Below are 18,531 nucleotides of genomic sequence, written 5' to 3'. Positions count from 1 at the left end.
CAATATTCTTATTACCTAACTATGTAATAATGTTTTGTCAGTCGCACCAGAAACTCACTTTGTCATTCAGTTATGTTTGTGGGTTAAGCAACTTTAAATGGATATGGCTCCCCGCTGGGTTCAATGTAACTTAGTTATGCCACTATGAGTAATTCGTGTGTGTTCGAAAGTGAAATTCATTTGTTTATGTATTTCAAGTTAGACCTATTCTGGCGTGTACATAAGTACAAATATCTTGTAATGTGGTAATACCAATTTCATCAGCATTATCTTTTATTAGATTGGTAAAATCACTCCCATTCCATGTAGCGTACTCTTTAGTATCCAAATAGAGTTTTGTCTATAATGCCCCTTGTTGGAGATCTATTTCTTAAATAAGCTGCTGTTTTTATAGAATCTGCCCAAAATGACTCGTCTAGGCCAGCATACACTAACATATTTCTAGCCATTTCTATTAAAGTACGGTTAGCTCGTTCAGCTACGCTATTTTGTTGTGGAGTGTATGGTACCGTTAATTGCCTTTGCATTCCATTTATTTTCAAAAAATTATCAAATTCTATACTAACTTACTCTGTACCATTATCACTTCTCAAAACTTTTATTTTCCTGTTGGTTTTTCGCTCCACAAGCGACTTGAAAACCTAAAATTTTTCAAAAAATTCCGATTTTGATTTAATAATGTAAATGATGTCTAAAAGATTTTCGGTTTGATTTACTTCTTTTTTCGAAATAGGTTGAGTGCAAATTTTACTTGCTATACACGTTGTACTATAAGACAACTTCGGTTGTCTGCCGCTACTAACTTTCCAATATTCCTGTTTGGTGACCACGCTGCTACACCATGTGGCGTTTTGTTGTTTAATCCCTCGGAGGGCGCTGCCTCCAGATGGTGGCCATTTATATCTAATTTATAAACTTACGGGGCGGTCTCCTACGCCAAACTCCCATAAATAAAACTTGATTTTTTTTAATCAGGAACTTTAATATCTTTTTATTAAAGTTGAGTTTTTAACACTTTTGGAAAAAGACTTATATATCGTTGGACTGCTAAAATTATAATGATGGCGGTGAAACATGAAAATGCCGATGTCACTCTTGGCACTCGTCATTTTCATGTTTTACCCCACATATATCGTACTCTCTCTTACATGCTATATTTCAATGCTCATGACGTATTATTGTGTATTTGGTTCTTTCTGTTTGTAATATTCACAATTAAATACGTCATTGTGAGCGACACTATTGCGATGTTACCAGATAGTTTATGAAAAGGTAATTTCGGGGTTTTTATCCTCACATCACCCTTTTTTGGGAAAAGAAGAATTGACAAAGTGATCAGTTTTGTCACATTCTTCTTTGGCCATAAACTTATAAAATTGTTGCGAACAAACGAATATATATTTATATTAGGGTGTACCTCACCTTTTTAATTCGTTGGTTCGGAACCATTTTTATTATTGATTATTACAAATGAACTTAGAAGTAAAAATACTCAAATTTTATTTACATTTATGTTCGTTTACTGGTAGGAACTAGAAAGTTATTGGCGGGAATATTAATTACAATTTAAATTAGTAAAATACTTTGTATGTTTGTTTTGTTTGAATTTTCTTTTGTAAATATATATTTTAATATTTTAATAATATATATTTTAAATTTGTTAAAGTCTTACATTTTTAATCTTTGCCGCTTTGAAATATGTTTTTTCTTTAATATACAAAACTTTTTGTTTTTTCCCTATTTTTTCTTTTGTGTTTTAACAATTTTTTTTTTTTGTTTGAGCTTCGTTCGTGGCTGCTTAAATGCTAGTATTAAAAAAATTTTGGATTTGTTTTTCAATCAAATTTAAGGTAAAAGTATTGAAGTAATGTTAGTTTACTTTACTTAGGCGATTTTTATGTACTACTTTTTCTTTGTTTTTAACTTCATCGAAAATAGTTACATTAGGTTCGTTAATTTTGGTTATAATTAACGGACCTTGATAAATATTTTCGTGTTTATGATGTGGTTCTTTATGTAAAAGTACTTTATCTCCGATTTTTACAATTAAAGGTCATGCCGTTTTATCGTACAGATTTTTACTTTGTAATTTATTTTTATTTATTAGGTTTTGTGCCATTTTGTGCGTTTTCTGCATCCTAAACTTGACTTCTTTGGCATAGTTTTCGACATTATAGATCGGGTCAATTTTTTCTTTTGTTAATTCATTAGGCAAAGTTGCCTTTTTCCCAAAGACTAACTTGTAAGGCGAAAATTGATTGTCGAAAACTGTGCTACTCGTGGTATTTTGTAGGAAACTAAAGCATATTAAATAAACATCCCAATCAGAAAAAGTATCTTTTAAATATGCACGTAAGTATTCATTAAAAACTCTATGATTACGTTCAATCATGCCAATAGTTTCATGATAGTATGCAGTTGAAAAATTATGCTGAATATTTAAAAGCTTTGTTAATTCTTCGAATAATTCATTTTTAAATTCAGCACCTAAATCTGATTTTATGGCATTCATTGTGCCGTAAGTTAAAATGAATCCTTCAAAAATTGCTGAAGCGATTGTTTTTTGCCGATTTTTCTGGTACAGCGACTGTTACCAGGTATTTAGTCATGTCGCAAATCATGGTAAGTGCGAACTTATTACCACATTTGGACTCAGGTAGGGGTCCTATTGTTTCAATTACTAGTATATCGAATGATTTACAAGGAGTTGGTGTTAAAACAAGCTTTTCTTTTGTTTTAGGCTTAACCTTGTTTAAAAGACAATCACTACAATTTTTGATATATTTCGATATATCGCGAGTCATATCTTTCCAATAAAATTTTGTTCGCAATTTTGCGTAAAGTCTTTTCATTCCGCAATGTCCACCAGAAATGGGATCATTATGGTAAATTTTCATTAGTTTTAATTTTGTATTCTCATCTGTTACTGTCTCCACTGGATCTGTTAGTATAATTTCTAAAGATTTTAAAATTTTATTTCCAATATTTTTGAAATTTATAATAGTATAATGTTGCAACATAATATCGTTTTTAGGTCATTCAATTTGCTTAATTTTGTGTTTGCCGGCTTCTGATTCAAGCCTCGAAAGTAATTTCTCTAAAGTCATTATTTCGTTAACAAGCTCAAAACTAAGTAACTCGAGTTTCTTATGTTTAATATGCGCAAAAATTCTTAAATTTGTTGTTTTATTATTTTTTTCGTACGTAATTGCGGATCTTATTCGTGGGACTTTTTTCGAAAAATTAAATGAAAATTTGTCGTAGACATGTAAAGTAATTTGTTTTTCGTCGTTTTTGTCTGTTTTCCTATGTAAATTTTTGTCGTTTGCCTTTTTTGTCATGGCTCTTGTCTGTACTGCAAAAATTTGTTTGTTAGCTTCTTTAATCTCATCGATTGTTATACGCGATAGTGCATCAGCAAAAAGGTTTGATTTACCTGTTATATATACAATAGTAAAGTTATATTCAGATAGTTCAAGTCTTATTCTTGAAAGTTTTGAAGATGGGTCTTTCATGTTGAATAAGTATACTAGAGGTCTATGGTCTGATTTTACAATGAAATGGGTGCCATAAACGTATGGTCGAAATTGCTTGATTGCAAAGTAAATAGCTAAAAGCTCTAATTCTATAATGGGTTTTTTATGTTTGGCTTTATTAAATGCTTTAGAAGCGAAACAAATTCGTAAATCACTACCTTGTTGTTCTTGACCCAAAATAGCGCCACCTCCAGTGGTGGAAGCATCAACTGTAATAATGAATTGTTTAGTAAAATCTGGATATTGAAGTAATTTTGGTGAAAGTAACGCTGCTTTCAAAGATAAAAATGCTCTTTCGCACTCTACATCCCATACAAATTCAACTCTTTTTCTGTTTAACCGGTTTAGAGGCGCTGCCAGAGACGCAAAGTTAGGTATAAACCGTCTGTAATAGTTTGCAAACGCGACAAATCGTCGTACCGCGTCTTTGTCAGTCGGTTTTGTATACTTTTTAACTGCGTTTATTTTAGAGTCGTCTGGCATCAAACCTTTGGCTGAACATTTGTGACCTAAAAATGTAACTTCCGGTCGTAAAAAGTTGCATTTATTTGCGTTAAGTTTGAGGTTGAAAGACCTACAAGTATCGAAAACTTCTGAAAGATTTTTAATGTGGTGTGCTTCACTACACCCTATGACGATAATATCGTCGACGTACAAGAATGCGACATTGGGTGTTATACCCGAAAAAGCTCTTGTCATCATTCGTGAGAATGAATTTGGTGATATATTTAAGCCGAATGGAAGCACTTTCCATCTAAATGCGCCACGGTCAGTGCAGAAAGACGTAATGTCACGAGAGTCAGGATGCAAGGGGATTTGATGAAATCCTGAAAAAAGATCTAATGTGGAAAAATACTTTGCTCTACCGAGATTGTCTAAAATATCGTCAACTCTAGCTAGTGGGAATTTATCAGAATGAGTTTTTTGTTTACTGCGCGAAAATCTACGCACATACGATATGCTTTTTGACCATTTGTATATTTCTTTGGGACTACAATCAAAGGACTATTGTAATTCGAATAACTTGGTTCAATCAAATCATTGTCTAATAATTTATTTACTTGGCGATTTATTTCTTCGCGTTGAGAGTATGGCAATCTATAGTTGTCTGTCAATCTTAATTTTTGCTCGTAGAAGTTATTTAAAGTCATTTTGTCCGTGTCAAGAGCGAAAATGTCGGCATAATCTATGCAAAGGTCAAGTAATTTACTTGGAGCATGTTGAGGTATTTGATTTTTTAAAATCGAAATTAATTTTTCGTACGTTTGTCTTCTGTTTCTGTCTTGTTAATTGTATAAACATTATAATTTGAAAGTCTTTCTGTCCGAATACTTTTTCTCTTCACATACTTTGCATCATCCGTGGTGTTAATGACTTTGATTATTGGGTTACTGGAATTAACAATGCACCTAGCTGTGAAAACACCTTTTTCAATTTCCTGCGAGTCCACGAAAAGTGGCTCGGGTGAATCTCCTAAATCAAAAAGTCTGAATATTTCACATCTTGGAGGAATGATACAACTGTCGCTTTCTGTTCCGTGCAGGATTGGTATCGCAACTTTTTCATTACCTACCCAAAAGGAAATACTATTTCTTTCATAGTTAATAATGCATTTGTTAATTTTCAGAAAATCTTTACCCAGTATGCCATCGGATGGAATATTAAAGTCTTCATTTACTACATGTAAAGTATGTTTAATAGAAAAGTTAGAAAAATTTAAATTTACGGTAATTTTACCTAAAGTCGAAACTGAATTTGAAGTGACACCGGTAATGTTAATAATGTCGTTCATATTTAAGGAAATATTTCTGTCTAAACATGATATCTTTATTAAAGAAATGTCTGCTTGAGTGTCTACTAGGAAAGAACAAAATTTTTGTGACTCGTTAAGTTGTAATTCTATGAAACCTGAGTAATTTAAATTTAAACAATAGATGGCTATTGGTGAGGGAAGTCCGCTTACTCGCTTAATTCGTCCTCCCTCAGTGTTCGCTCCTGAGGCGCACTGGCGTTTATAGCGCGAACGTTTGCGTTTTTACCTCTACCGTTGGATGATCTAGAATTGTTACCTCTATTGTTACTGCTATTTGTATTTGAATTGGAATTTGGACGTATATTATTATTGTTGTTATTTTGGTATCTATTTCTGTTATCAAAGCGATATCTCTGATTATTGTTACTGTTATAGTTACTATTATATGAAAATGAACTATTATTATTATAACCAGTATAGCCGCGGTTTGGGTAAAAACCTCGATAACTACCACGTGGATTTCTGAATGTACTGTTACCACGTGATCGAAAAGCTAGAACCTGACGTTTAGTTACTTCGTTGTTTTGTTCTACAATTAATTTTGCTACTACGTCTTTCGTATCAGTAAATGCTGTTGAGGCTAAAATGGTTTTACTAAATTTGATTTTGCATTTAAACGACAGACGTTAACCGTTTGTTCGACTGTCATTTCATGAGCTTTCGCTTGAGTGATCCCTTCAATAATAAGAGACCGCTCAAGTGAGTCAGCTAAATCTTCAACTTTTTTGGCAAAATCTGTATAATTGTTACCGTTAACATGCAACGCTGCAATTCTCCCTGCTACAACTTTCGAGTTGTCTGGTTTGATCCCATTTCGTAGAGCTGTTTTAATTTCATTGACTGAAGTTATTTGTGTTGGTATTGCTTCACGGGCTTTACCCTCTAATTTTGATTTTAAGAACGCTATAAAAGTATCAGTTAAATCTGCAGTAGCGAATTGTTCAAGTAATGCAATTTTGTCTATCAAAGAATCAAGTGCTAGAGGATCGCCACTGTAGTTTTCTCTAATAGAATTAGCACATGTGTTAATAAAAATTCTCTTTTCCTCAGGTGTTTCCATGATTTGATCGTTAAGATCTGGAGCTGAATTAGCAGAAGGTGAGGCCACGTTTGTACTATTTGGATTGTTAAGATCTGGTTTTAAAGTAGAAGAAGTTGAAGTTATTATTTCACTATTTGAATCGTTAAGATTTGAAACTAAATTTGAAGTTAAATTTTTAATGGGAGAATTTTCGAAGCCTAGGAAATCTGCTGACAACGATAATTTATTTTCCTGTTTGGTGACTTTTTCGGTCGAAGATGAAGTTAAACTTTCGTAGCTTGAGGCTGATTTATCGGAATCGGATTCTGAATCTGAGTTTTTTGCATTTGCTTATCACTTCTAAGGTTGTACATATGAAATTAATGAAGCACTTGTTTGAATGTTGAATTTATATTTGAAGCTGAAGTGTTGAGGAAAAAGAAAAAAAAATTTTGTACAAAGGGAAATGATTTACAGTTGAATAGTCGCTAAAGAAATATTTAACAATTTATTAGGAGAATTAATTGAAACTGCTGTATTTGTATGTAAAATCTGTAAAAAGTAATTGATTTTAAAATGGCTCAAAAGTATGTAAGTATTAATTGGTAAAAATTCCAAAATGTAATCAGGGACGCACCGCTTTATTCAAAAAAATCTCAATTTGGTTTTTCACGGAACCACCGCATGTAATAAAAAATCTTAATTGGTTTTTAACGGAACCACCGCATGTATCAGAAAATGTTAATTGGTTTTTAACGGAACCACCGCATATTGTCAAAAAAAATTACTTGGATTTTAACGGAACCACCGCATAAAAAAAGATTAATTGGTTTTTTCGAAAACCACCGCAATATCAAAACCCAAAATTTATATGCAATGCTATTGAAACAAGTATATTATATGAAAAGCGAACGCATTGCATTTAATTGGACTATTAATTTTTATATACGTACATATATATGTTTAAAGAAAAACCGTAAGCAAAAAAAAAAATTTTTTTTTAAATACCTACATATATATACTTAATTTTCGCTGCTGCTAGTTTCCGTTACTGCTGCTGCTGCACTGGCAGACCTGAATCGCTGCTGTTGTTGTTGCTGCTGCTGGTTTCCGTTACTGCTGCTGCTGGTGGTGGTGACAAAATGGCGTTGTATTTGGTGGAGTGGTTTTCCGCGAACCGTTATGCGTGGCGTGGCGTGATGTGAGTGCCGTTAGGTACAGGCCCGCTGGTATTATCAAGTTAATACTGTAATTTGGTCGATTAGATTTAGAAGCCGTAGTTTTATGAAATTGTTTTAGTAGTTAGTAGTTTGGTTAAGTTAGGTTTAGAAATTCCAGATTTATTTAATTGTATTTAGAAGTTGTAGTTTTAATGTATTTGATTTTGAAAATTTTTTAAGTTGAGTTTTGAACACTTTTGGAAAAAAGACTTGTATATCGTCGGACTGCCAAAATTATAATGATGGCGGTGAAACATGAAAATGCCGAGTGCCACTTGTCATTTTCATGTTTTACCCCACATATATCCTACTCTCTCTTACATGCTATATTTCAATGCTCATGACGTATTATTGTGTATTTGGTTCTTTCTGTTTGTAATATTCACAATTAAATACGTTATTGTGAGCGTCATTGTGTAATTGTTTTAGTAGTTAGTAGCTTGGTTAAGTTAGGTTTAGAAATTCCAGATTTATTTAATTGTATTTAGAAGTTGTAGTTTTAATATATTTGATTTTGAAAATTTGTTAAGTTTGCTTTAGAAACTGTAGTTACATATATTGAATTTGGTTTAGAATTGTAGCTTTATTAGAATTGTAGCTTTTGATTTGTTAAATTAGATTTAGAAGTTGTATTTTTATTAAATTGATATAGAAATTGTAGATTGAATGAATTTGATTAAGAAAATTATTAAATTTGTTTTAGGAATCGTAGATTTAATGAATTTGATTTAGAAAATTTATCAAATTTGTGTTGGAAATCGTAGTTTTATTAAATTTGATTTAGGAAAATGTTAAATTTGGTTTAGAAATTGTATTTTAGTTTATTTAATTTGATATTGAGAATTGTATTTTAGTTTTATTAGATTTGATGGTTAAAATTGTATTTTTGTTTGATTAAATTTGATATTAAACACCACGCACTTTATTTCGCACAACACGCACATTATCTCTTTCATCGCTAGCCAAAGACTATCCTTATCTTTAAACAATTTTCCACACTCACCACCAGTCCTTCGTTAAAAATCCGGTTGCCTGCTGAGGCTCCAGCCTCACGGTCGCCATATAAGACAACTTCGGTTGTCTGCCGCTACTAACCTTCCAATATTCCTGTTTGGTGACCACGCTGCTACGCCATGTGGCGTTTTGTTGTTTAATCCCTCGGAGGGGGCCGCCTCCAGATGGTGGCCATTTATATCTAATTTATAAATTTACGGGGCGGCCTCCTACGCCAAACTCCTATAAATAAAACTTGATTTTTTTTAATCAGGAACTTTAATATCCTTTTTATTAAAATTGAGTTTTTAACACTTTTGGAAAAAAGACATATATCGTCGGACTGCCAAAATTATAATGATGGCGGTGAAACATGAAAATGCCAATGTCACTCTTGGCGCTCGTCATTTTCATGTTTTACCCCACATATATCGTACTCTCTCTTACATGCTATATTTCAATGCTCATGACGTATTATTGTGTATTTGGTTCTTTCTGTTTGTAATATTCACAATTAAATACGTCATTGTGAGCGAGACTATTGCGATGTTACCAGATAGTTTATGAAAAGGTAATTTGGGGTTTTTTTTTCTTCACAGTGCGTATCATTAGGAAAATGTTTAATTTTTAAACCATTTACCATTTTATTCTTTGAAATATTATTAAGGTTTGCAAAATTCAAGTGCCCATAAAGATTATGCCACGTCATTGCAGTATCGTTATAGTTATTAAGGGCAAAACATTTACTTTTCTCGTTAAAAACCATAAAAATGTTATTCGAATGCCTAGCCCTGATAATTTCATCACCAAATTTGTCTTTAATGATTGCACAATTGTTATTAAAAAATATCGTGTTTTCGTGTTTCACAGCTTTACTTACGGATACAAAATTGCTTTGCAAGCCTGGTACGTATAGAACACTCCGTAAGGTTACCTTAAATTTGTCCGTTTTCAGCGCTACGTTTCCACGCTTCTTAGCCCCAAGGAAATTCTCATCAGCTAACGCAATTCTTTCTTGATGTTCCTCAAATGTAACGAACATGCTACGATCGCAACACATATCCGATGTCGCTCCGCTATCGATTCACCAATTACCTTTTCCAAGTGTTTCATCCTGCGCCGATGCGAAAATAGAAAATGCCCTCTCCTCATTTCTCCGTTCTGTTTTTCGGATTTTTTCCTTCGTGAATCTTTGCAGCTTGCAGCAAAATGGCCAACTTGCCCACAGTTAATGCACTTCACGTTCCGACTCTTTAAAACCTTCTTGTTTTATAGTATGTTTTCACGTTTGCCACGCACAAGGTAAGCTTGCTCACTGCACTCATCTGCATAGCGGACCGAAACCGCTTTCCCTCTTGCTTTCTTCCATCAGCTTCACCTTCAGTGTGTTCAAAGTTGGCAGTAAATATCGAGTCTCTATCGCGACTGTAAATGATTCATACGATTTCGGCAGATTTGATAACATTATGATTACTAAAAGCTTCCCTTGTATATTGACATTAACTTCATTAAGTTTTTCCACAATATCCGTAAATGTATTAATATACGATGCAATGTTATCACCAATAACTTTGAAATTAAACAAATCCTTAAACAATGCCACTTTTCTGGCTGGTCCACGTGGCTGATGAATTTCCTTCAAAACGTTCCACGCTATAGCCGCTGAATTTGCATGTTTGATATGGTTGATTTGCGATGCATTTATACATTTTCATTTGGGACCGAAATTCATCGAAAAAGCACCAGACCTCAAAAACAGGAAAAATTTAAGTTTTATTTTATTAGTATACAAACAATTAGGCAAGTTACTAGAGTGTCCTATTCCTATATAAAATTTTAATAAAGGAAACATTTGACTTTAGCTCAAACCGCACAAACAAAAATTAAGTGTATCTTTAGGTAATATATTTTCAAATTTCTAGGATAAGTCTATATCTTTCATCAATAAAACGTTGTGATCTAATTTTGCTTGATTGCAATGAAATAAAATGTATAGCGCAGTTAGGTTTTAGTAAGGAAAGGTAAAAAATTTGCGCTGTGGCAAACTCAGTAAACCGTAAATGAAACTAAGCAATTGTATTAAAGCTATTTTTGTAGATGCTTACTTTTTCCCTAACAGTTTAAACTTCATACCAGAGATTCAGTAAGTGTGAGTTTTGAATTAAGACTAAAAATCCAGCGTCTTAAAAGTTGCAACTATATAATGACTGAATACCGATCGAAATATCTAAGCAATAAAACAAGTACTTTTTCTGATCCATTGAAGTAAATTGAAAATTATATGTGGATAATAGATTTGCGGAAAATTTTATTAGCAGTATTTTGAATTTTTGTTTCAGTCTTAGTAAAAAAGAAAGAAACTTATAAAACCGTGTGAAAAAGAACCAAAATTGAGAAAAAAGGACCAACGGACCATATGGGGTTGGAAGGGACCATTTTTGTTCCAAATGGAATGAAATGGGAACCGTGTTCTCATATGCAAACTTCCACATCAAATACATATACATATAAGTACTTCGGCATTATGAAATACATTGTCGCATAAAACCTTTTTGACCACCACAATACCACAGATTAAGTATAAAATTTCACAAAAATATAAAATTTTTTCGAAAAATCACACAGAATATCCGCAGTCATGGTTTACGAATTTAGAAAGAATAAGAATGGCAAATACGAACGTGTATGAAATGTAATGTCAAATCGCATATGCACATGGTTGTATTTATTTGCACGAAAATGCTTTAGAAACGCATGAAATTGTTAAAATAAAGCTGAAAAAAGAAATGATAAAAACTTTAATATAAATAAAAAGATTCTTTTAATAACAACAAAAACGCCTTATATATTCTATATATACACAAATTCGTAAGGATTATCTCACTTTAAAATTTAAGTTAAATAATCTAAAAGTTTTTTTTTTAAAGTGAAACTCACAGTCGACCGCGAGGCGACCCGTTATCGCTGTGGGCCAACCACGCCAACAAACGGTATAGCCCGGCCTTGTGAAACCTAAATCGGATCTACGGACGGAGGCAATAGCTCGTGTAGGGAGGTTTCTTCAACATGAGACATCGACGCCCTACGTAGACGCAGACTGAGCGGTAAGGGAATGTGTGGGCTTCCCCGTCACTGAACGCTTCAGGCTGCGCTCAGCCGATTCATCACAGTAGACCGCGATGCGACCCGTAAGGCGCTACCGAACTGCGATGCCAGCACCAACGCGTCATCAACGAGCACCCCAGTGACCTCATATATAGTATCATCGAGCGTCCTCAGCTGCGAAGTAACAACCGCGACGCCAACGTCAACGCGTCATCAAAGGGCGGCCTCAGTGGCAGCATACATATTATCATCGAGCGTCCCCAGCTGCGAAGTAACAACCGCGACGCCAACGTCAACGCGTCATCAAAGAGCGTCCCCCGTGACCGCATACATATTATCGTCGAGCGTCCTCAGCGGCGGGGTAACAACCGCGACGCCAGCGTCAACGCGTCATCAAAGAGCGTCCCCAGTGGCCGCATACATACTATCATCGAGCATCCTCAGCGGGAAATACTAGCCGCGACGCCAGCGTCAACGCGTCATCAATGAGCGCCCTCTTACTCTTTCATTTCGACCGCCCCAGTGACCGCACACAAGTTATCATCGAGCATCATCAAAGAGCGTCCCCAGTGGCCGCGTACATATTATCGTAGAGCGTCCTCAGCGGCGAAATAACAACCGCGACGCCAACGTCAACGCGTCAGCAACGAGCGTCCTCAGTGACCGCATACTCTTTCATTTCGAGCGTCCCCAGTGGCCGCATACACATTATCATCGAGCGTCCTCAGCGGCGAAATACTAACCGTGACGCCAGCGTCAACGCGTCATCAACGAGTGTCATCAGTGACTGCATACTCGGCACGACAGTGTAAATAAATAAAGTACGACTTGGAAAAGGGTCCCACAGTATAAATTTATTGTACTGAACCCTGGACACGGCGAGTTTACCCCAGCAATTTATGAAGAAGCATCGGGGCACAGGCAAAGCTTCGTTACGCAATGTTGTTTCTCTGACTCAACAAAATCACACTTAATAAATTTAGTGAGACATTACTCACCAAATTGAAACACAGCATATACCGAATTTACTTAAATTTATTTTTTTCACAGTTTTTATGAAAAAAAAAACACAAATGACTTCTTTTTTCGTTTGGTTTTCACTTGAGAAATGCCGAACGTCAAATTATAATTCTAGAAACGTCAATTTCATTGAGTAATGCAAAATGGAAATAAGCACCACCTATTCCATTTCATGAAATAACGCAAATATGCAAATAAGCACCATCTATTGGTATGAAACGTAGCCGTAGCTTCGTGTGATATATCTCATAAACCGCATGACCAAATTTAATCAAACTTTACAGAAACCATCTACATGATTTGGGCTATACAGTAGAAATTTGGTTGAATTTGGTGGAGCCGGTCTCAAGTTATAAAGTAACACCAAAATGTGCACTTATTTTTATATATATAGACGTACAATCTACTCATCTTACATAAGATTACGTTAAACGCATTTATATGAAAAGCTACTTGTGTGACGGAGCTTTTGGAAGTTGGCTATTTTTCCAAGTCAGATGATGCCAGTGCCGCTCGATCTGTCGTTCTCCGTAAAAATACGTGCAATCTACTCATATGAAAAAGATTACGTTAAACGCATCTATATAAAAAACTGCTTATGTGACGGGGATTTTACATAATGCCCCCACAGATTGGATTTTATTGTGTTCACGAGTTTGTATGCAGAAGCGAACATCGTCATAATCGTGGAAGATGTTGCGTTTGTAAATGTAAATATAGCTTCAGACTTAGCAGTTGAAACTTATTTCGACATACCTAATAGAGATATACGCCGCCGATAAACGCCGCCGCCGCCGATAAACGCCGCCGCCGCCGCCGAAAGTCAAAAATATCGGCGCGGCGGCGGCGGCGGTGGTGTCCGGCGCGTTACTATATTTTCTACTCGTTTAAGACTGTTTATGCCATTTATTGTTCATGTCGAAAATTGGTCGGATATGGTCGAAAGTGGTATCAATGGATGCGCATAACTGCCAGTTATAAGAAACTAATTGCGAAATTTAACTCGTTCTAAATGTTCAAAAGTTATTTAAAAAAACAGGCGTTTTCGATGTCTGCTTAACACGTACTTTCCATCACCCAATTCACCAAGTTATTAAAACAAAACACTAAAAGAAAAGTTACATAATAAATTTATATGCTCACTTTGCATATTTTTTTCAAAAAATTAATAATGAACAATGAATTCAAAGAAAATGAGCCAAGGCGTTTCAAATTGTCTTCAAATTGTCCTCAAGTTGTAAAAAAAACCAAAATACCCAAAAAAGGTGCGGATTTTTTTTTTTTTAAATATTATATTGCGATTGGCTGAAAAAATAATCGAAATCAGTGATGCAAAATCCTTTAGCAGGTTCTGGGGGCTGGAGATATACGCCACCGATAAACGCCGCCGCCGCCGCCGTATTTGGTCGTTTTTCGCACGCCGCCGCCGAATGTCAAAAATATCGGCGTGGCGGCGCGGCGTCCGGCGCGTTACTATATTTTCTACTCGTTTAAGACTGTTTAGGCCATTTATTGTTCATGTCGAAAATTGGTCGGATATGGTCGAAAGTGGTATCAACGGATGCGCATCACTGCCAGTTATAAGAAACTAATTGCGAAATTTAACTCTTTATAACTATTGAAAAGTTATTTAAAATAACAGGCGCTTTCGATGTCAGCTTAACACGGATTTTGCATCACCCAATTCAGCAAGTTATTAAAACAAAATACTAAAAGAAAAGTTATATAATAAATTTATATGCTCACTTTGCATTTTTGAACAAATTAATAATGAACAATTAATTCAAATAAAATGACCCAAGGCGAACATGTTTTTAAATTGTCCTCAAGAATAAGCGAAATCAGTGATGCAAAATCCTCTAGTAGGTTCTAGGGGCATAAACACTCCTTTGAAATTATTCTTACCTCATACTTAAGTTGAGGATATATGTACCTCTGAGAAGGGTTTAAAAAATTACTAAGTCTTGCATTCAACCATCTGTTGTTTATTTGCGAAACTATACAATAGCGTCTGAAATGTTAATTTTGATTTTCACACTTCATCTTTCAACAGCCAAGTCTCCCGGTTTGACATTTCCTAAAGATGGCGGCCCTATTCAAAACTAGTCCCTTGGAGTGAATCACATTGATTATAGCGTATCAACCAAGTTTAAATATCACCTACACGTTACGGCTCCTTTTACAATTGTGAATACGTAGGCACATATATCTACCAGGTGAGGCTTTGTCCTTCGCAAGAACACTCAAAGTGGTGAAGCAAAAGCTTTCCCAAGACAGTGGAACTAATGAGCGTGTGTGATACTACCCTAACGTAGTGGACAGTCGAACTTGTCTGATAACTGAAGCTACGCGGTCATACATAATGAGCTCCTATATCGTAAGGCCGGAAAACAGTAGTTAACAACTTTCAACTTAAAATCCGCCGACTTTCATTCTAAATTTGATTTAAAGAAGACTATTGAAATCTATGTTGTGAACACAAACGTCTGCAATCTTTGGTCTACATTTCAAAATTTTATCCAGGGTCCTTGTAAAATTTTAATTATGTAGATGTGCCGGGGATTATACGATTTTCACCCATGAAGCAATGACATCCGCTTAGACTGCTTATGATTTCGAGGGCGGCATCCTTGGCCGAATAGTCACTCCCTAGCGTTTCAAGGTGTAGCTCTGCAGCATAGCGCGACAAAAGCATCCGTTGGAAAGTCTTCGGATCTACACCTAGAGCTTCTAGGAAAGTGACGTCAACGAAGGTATGAGTTCGAAGTCGCAGTCCTATAGCTTCTGTACTGGCATATGGTGTGAGGCTCAGGAGGCGTGGTAGCGACTGGTGGTAGGGATTCCTACTGTTCGCACATCGGAAATTGTAGCTCTTAAAAACAGCCGAAAAAACTGAAGGCGCCCTGTGCCACGATAGTCATGAGTATTAATAGACCATTCACAGCAACCCTAAGTCGCCTTTATGCGCGACCGCCAGGGAGCGACAAATGATTTAAAGAAATTGTGTTCGCGACGATTATTAGGAGTTAACCCTAGGTGAAACTATGCTTTGCACGAGATATACAGGCAAAAGTGTGACTATTTTATGTATCTCTATTTTTTTTCAGCAGACGCAGCAGTACCAATTCCAAAGACCGGGTTAGGTTCGAAGCCTCTCTGGAGCATGCGAACGAGGGACAATCCCTTCGCAATTAGCTACTCCTGAAAATTTTTGAACGGTCTGCGAGATTTTGATGCAAAAACCCCGGATCTTTGCGAAATGGCCAACACGTTGATTTCCTTAAATACATATAAACAAAACCTTTCCTAAACATTACGCCGCCGCCGCCGATAAAGCGATCGGCGTACTGTTATAACCATTCTCACTATACCAGAAAATACTTGCTAACATATTCTGCCTTCTATTCTATTTGTTAAAATGCAGTTTTAATTTGTGAAAAACGTTGAAAACGTACCAACTATTGGAAAAAATTCACTTCCAAATTCTGAAAGCAGTCAAAGCCAAAAATATTTTAAATTCTTCTTACCTTTTGTTGTAGCAAAAGTTGAAAATTGCTGAATTTTGTATGTCAGATGACGCTAGTGTCGCTCGATTTTCCATTATCCATAAAAATACATGATATCTACTTCTGTCAGCGCACAATTCTGCATCAAAAAAAGTATCAAACTAATATTTCGAAAATGTCAATAACATAAGATCATCGATGACGAAAAAAAGATAATCAAAAATTGCACATTGATGCCTAGATGGCATCGCCTTGATGATAACGTTTTTTTTAGTGTAGTTTAAAAACTTAGGAAACGCGCAAATGTGGTGCCGTTTTAGTATCTACAATCCACTTTAATTTATAAGCATATTAAACTAAGAGAGTCCCAAAATTTCAACAAACTGATTATGTTTAATTTTTGACAAGTTCATGCAGAATGCATTATATCAGGCCGGGTTGCAAGTGCCACATACATCAGTGATCCTATAAGCGATTGATAATTTATCTTATCAACTTGTTTGCAACGCTCGCTGTTACATTTAACCTGAAAGCCAGCATCTAAAGATGTTACTACTTGTTTCCAATTTTGCATGCCATATTCCAAAAGTAGTTTCTTAATGAAATTTTCTTTGCTAATACTGATTCCTCCTCGTTCGCCATCTTGGTTAATTTCTATGCCCAGAAAATTACTTATTTGTCCTTTATCAACAAGTTTAAAGTTTTTAGCAATACTTGCTTTTATGCTCATAAGCTTATCTTTATCTGTACTAGCCAACATCAAATCGTCTACGTATACTGCTATAATGCTTAACCCTTTCGCGAAATTGATGCCATATGGCAACAGTCAACTTTGAGGCGCTGTGGAACCAAGACCGACTCAAATATTAAATATTTTTATTGAAAATTCATTTTATTAAACCCTTAGGATTATTCAGTTTTATTAGTTTTATTTTATTGAGCAGTTTAGAGCAAAAAAAATTTTTTTTCGGTGATGCCCACCACATCACTAAAATCTTTCGTGGAAACATCCTTGTAGAAATTCCCCTTTTTTTCCAAACGTCAAATATTTTCCGACGCAATTAAATGCAATAATATAACTAAGGAATTGTGGAAACTTTTTGCATAATTAATATTTTTTTAAAAAAATTCTGTAGCCTTGTAAAATTTTTCAAACTTTACTTGATGCCATATGGCATCAATTTCGTTTAGAGGTACACAAAAATGTTATATTGGCATGCACAAGAATGACGCATTTAGTTCGGCAGAAACATTTGTCGTTATAAGTTGAACTGTTGATGGTAAAGATTACTTTTGCGAAAATGGCAAGAAAAATTAAAGATTCCGAAATAGAAAAAATTCTAAATAACTTTGATGAGTCTGATATCTCTGATTTAGAAGATACGGAGGAACCTGATTTGTTATTAGATTTGTTTGATGCTCTTGAAGGAAATCAAAGCTTCGTAGAAGAAGAGTTATCTCGACCAGGGCCTTACGAAATAAATGTCGGAAATCTTGAAGAAGATAATCTGGAAGCTTGTACAGCAAGTGTAGATTATCACGATTCTGACGGGCCTTTCAAAAAAATTGATGTGTTCCGTTGGAAAAAAGAGACATGGCATGTTCCAGATGTAAGTTTTACGGAATATATTCCCAAAAAAATGCCTAAAACACCTGTAGAATATTTTTTGGAGTATTTCACAGAGGACTTCGTTGAAAAAGTGGTTGATACAACGAACCAGGTCTCGCTTTTAAACAATGGGAAATCAGTTAATTTAAAAAAAGAAGAGTTTTATAAATTTTTAGCGCTCGAAATTATGATTGGTACAATTAGATACCCTCGATTAGAGATGTATTGGTCAAAAACGACGGAGATTCCCTGTTTTCGTGAAAGTATGTCAAGAGTAAGATTTCATTTTCTGCGTCACAACCTCAAATTTGTTCTCGATCAGACTTCAGATGATAAATTGCACAGAATTCGCCCCCTATTAGAAGTGTTCTATAAAAAATTGTATGCGATTCCTAAAGATGAAAATGTTTGCGTTGATGAGATGATGGTTCCCTTCAAAGGAAAAACTATGCTTCGACAATATATGCCAAAGAAACCCATTAAATGGGGATTAAAAATTTTTGGTCTTTGTAGCTCAAAAGGTGTGATCTATGATTTGGAGATTTATCAAGGGAAAAATACAATTGTAGGAGACTTAAAACTGGGCTTTTGTTCAGACATAGTTATTCATTTATCAAAGACGATTCCTAAAAATAAAAATTTTAAAATTTACTTTGATAATTATTTCACAACTCTGAATTTGATCAAATTTTTGCACCAACAGGGAAT

At 35.0% G+C, this 18,531-nt stretch overlaps 1 protein-coding gene across 16 annotated transcripts in view; it reads right to left on the bottom strand.

The window, feature by feature from the left end:
• The window catches only part of Mvl (Malvolio), a 1,196,163-nt gene that overhangs the window by 1,059,737 nt on the left and 117,895 nt on the right, over window positions 1-18,531 (bottom strand). For 11 of the 16 annotated variants that reach the window (XM_067759818.1, XM_067759816.1, XM_067759811.1 and 8 more), the window contains exon 1: window positions 16,236-17,001. The exons of 3 other annotated variants lie outside the window; for them this stretch is intronic. In XM_067759818.1, the coding sequence (XP_067615919.1) occupies window positions 16,236-16,309 (74 nt within the window). In that variant the 5' untranslated portion in view covers window positions 16,310-17,001. Of the gene's footprint in view, window positions 1-9,463; window positions 10,332-16,235; window positions 17,002-18,531 lie in introns of those variants that run through there. 2 more of the 16 variants (XM_067759807.1, XM_067759809.1) reach the window with 2 other exon arrangements.

The sequence above is a fragment of the Eurosta solidaginis genome, chromosome 1 (genome assembly GCF_040869045.1).
Source record: "Eurosta solidaginis isolate ZX-2024a chromosome 1, ASM4086904v1, whole genome shotgun sequence".
Taxonomy (NCBI): Eukaryota; Metazoa; Arthropoda; class Insecta; order Diptera; family Tephritidae; genus Eurosta; species Eurosta solidaginis.
The sequence above is the reverse complement of the archived record's forward strand: the minus strand, read 5'-3'. Positions and strand labels throughout refer to the sequence as shown.